The sequence below is a fragment of the Camellia sinensis genome, chromosome 3 (genome assembly GCF_055761805.1).
Source record: "Camellia sinensis isolate YWXY chromosome 3, ASM5576180v1, whole genome shotgun sequence".
NCBI lineage: Eukaryota > Viridiplantae > Streptophyta > Magnoliopsida > Ericales > Theaceae > Camellia > Camellia sinensis.
In genome coordinates, this window is record NC_138963.1 from 55,170,870 (window position 1) to 55,173,917 (window position 3,048).

General features: G+C 33.9%; 1 protein-coding gene across 1 annotated transcript; it reads right to left on the reverse strand.

The window, feature by feature from the left end:
• Window positions 1-694: 694 nt before the first annotated feature.
• LOC145821528 (uncharacterized) lies at window positions 695-2,423 on the reverse strand. The gene is made up of 2 exons (XM_082918051.1): window positions 1,921-2,423; window positions 695-701 (listed from the first exon to the last, which is right to left on the reverse strand). Exons 1-2 carry the CDS (start codon window positions 2,421-2,423, stop codon window positions 695-697), a joined length of 510 nt encoding a protein of 169 aa, XP_082774177.1.
• Between the last annotated feature and the right edge of the window lie 625 nt (window positions 2,424-3,048).

Here is a 3,048-nt window from a genome sequence, read left to right on the forward strand (position 1 = left end):
TTTAGAGGAGTTGGCCGAGCTGAAAAAAAGATCAAATATTGACTATTTTAAAGAGAGAATTGTATTGAATTTTTAATTTGATTGGGTTTTTAAAATTTTAAGATTTATATTATTTTCGAAAACGATGAGGGTGGCTTGCCATATTATTTTAAATTTTGAAATTTAAAATTATAGATAATTAGTGCCTTTATTACTTATTTATTTGAATTGTTTTGATCAATATTATTTTTGAAAAGAGTGAGGGTAACTTATCATATTGTTTTGAATTTTAAAAATCATAGATAATTTGAGTTTTTTTTTATAAATTTTTTTTTTGGTTTTTTGACTTAAGGAATTAACCAATAGAGTTTTTTTTTTTTTTCTTTAAAAATTAACAAACTAACAAAATTAGTTTGAGAGATTGGAGCTCCCACAATCAATGTTCTTAAAAAGTCTCTTTTCCTTATATATATAGATTAAGTGAAGATCTAAATTGGTTTAGTGAAACATTCTTCTCCTTATGCCACGTGGCAACTTTACATATGCTAAAATTAAAAAAAAATTATTATACACAGCGTAAGCAAGTTTTGAACTCAAAACCTTGGGTTTCATTAAGAAGATACTTATCACTTAAGTAACATACTTATTATGATATTAAATTCTTTATTATTGATTTTTATTATTAGTTATCTAAATTGCACAAATATAGCATGTCTCACCCGCTAGTACCAATAAAACAAATAAATAATAACAAAGGAACATTACAAATTGGTTTATTATTTTCTTATGTAGTTTTTTCTTCTTTCTTTTAATGATAGGAAAGAAGAAGTGAACCTCTTCTCCATTTCTGTGCTTTTTTTTTTAAATAAAAAATTACCGAATATGAGTTTATGTGGTTTTCCCATAAAAACAATTTACACCGACAAATAGTTTCTTTATATATTGTTTTGGGAAGTAAGTTCAAAGCAAACACCACAGCTGCTAATTCAAGATCATGAGTCGGGTAATTCTTTTCATATGGTCGGAGTTGCCGAGAAGCATAGGCGATCACCTTACCATTTTGCATTAATACACAACCCAAGCCTTTGTAGGATGCATCACTATAAATTTGAAACCCATCAGTACCATTAGGTAAAGTCAAAATCAGTGCAGTCACTAATCTGGTTTTCAACTCTTGAAAAACTGATTCACACTGATCATTCCAATCAAATGGTACATTTTTCTATGTTAGCTGTATTAATGGCATAGCAAGTTTTGAAAAGTCTTTCACAAATCTACGATAATAACCTACAAGTCCCAGAAAGCTTCTCACTTCTAACACATTAGTTGGTCTTGGCCAGTTCATAATGGCTTCAATTTTCTAACGGTCAACAGAGATACCGTCCTTGCTAATTACATGTCCCAAAAATGCCACACTGTCAAGCCAAAATTCACATTTGGATAATTTTGCATACAACTTCTTTTCTCTCAAAGTTTGTAGGGAAGTTCTAAAGTGGTTCTCATGTTCTTCCCTACTTTTAGAATAAATTAGTCATCAATAAAGACAACAATAAACTCATCCAGGAATTGTTTGAATACCCTATTCATTAAATCCATGGATGCTGCAGGTGCATTAGTTACCTCAAACTAGTTATGAATACAGTTTTTTCTATGTCTTCTGCCTTGACCTTTAACTGGTAGAACCCGGATCTAAAGTCAATCTTAGAAAACACTTGAGCTCCCTAGAGTTGGTCAAATAGGTCATCTATTCGGGGTAGTGGGTATTTGTTCTTCACGGTTACTTTATTCAATTCTCGATAATCTATACATAATTTTAAGGACCCATCCTTCTTCTTAACAAATAGGACTGAAGCACCCCAAGGTGAAGTGCTTGGACGGATGAATTTCTTATCTAACAGTTCTTGAAGTTGGGTTTTCAATTCTTTCAGTTCTGAGGTTAACATTCTATAAGGGGTTTTAGAAATAGGTTGTGTTCCTGATGTCACTTCAATAGTGAACTCAATTTTCCTATCAACTAAGTCTCTAGGCAAGTCATTCAGAAACACATCGAAAAATTCACAAACAATAGGAATAGTTTCCACATTAGTACTATCAGATGATGCAGTCAATACGCAACACAAGTAGCCCTTACATCTATTCCTAAGCAATTTAACAGCTTTCATGGCAGAAATCAAGTATGAGGAAGGGACTACCCCATTCCCAACAAACACAGACTTTGGTAACCCGGGTGGATGAAATATAACAGATTTATTCACACAGTAAATAGATGCACAGTACTTCGTTAACCAATCCATACCCAATATGCAGTCAAAATGATCAATTCCCAAAGGTAATAAGTTAACATATAATGTCATGCCACCAATCACAATGCCACATATCGGATAAACATATACGCATATCATAGGGCTTCCAGATGGTACAGATACAGACAATAAATAATTCATGGATTCTAAGGGTCTAGTTAATTTCTGAGAAAAGGCATGCGATACAAATGAGTGTGTAGAACCAGAATCTGTCAAGACATATGCATTCTGGGCACAAATGGAAATTATACCTGACACCACAGACTCGGTGTTCTGTACATCTCTGGACACTAGTGTGAACACTCTCCCTTGCCTCAATGTTTCATTGTCAGCGTCACCCCTGGCGTTAGTTCATGCATTTGATCTTGTTGTAGAAGCAAACCCGGCTGCACTTGCTACAGGATGATTAACCTCATTGGATCTCATCGGGAAATCCCTAACCATGTGGCCAGTCTTGCTATATCGAAAACACGTACCTGATGCACGATAACATGTACCTTTATGCTTCCTTTCACAGTTGGGATAGTTTGGAATAGATCCGCTACTTTGACTTGAGTTATTGGAAGATCCTGTGTTTTGTTTCTTCAAAAATGATCAGCCCTTCTTAAAATGGAATCCGGATCTTTTACTTCTCTATTCTGTCGTTGGAGTTGTAGCTTGTTTCTTGGTTACTATTATGGCTTCTGCTATCAATGCCCCATCAAGTACTTCCACATAAGTAGGCAATTTCAGGACGCTTACTTGATCAAATATTTCCAAGTCTAGT

Bases quoted from the DNA above. Each gene is read 5' to 3' on its own strand.
- LOC145821528 (XM_082918051.1), bottom strand. From the start codon at position 2,423: ATGAATTATTTATTGTCTGTATCTGTACCATCTGGAAGCCCTATGATA.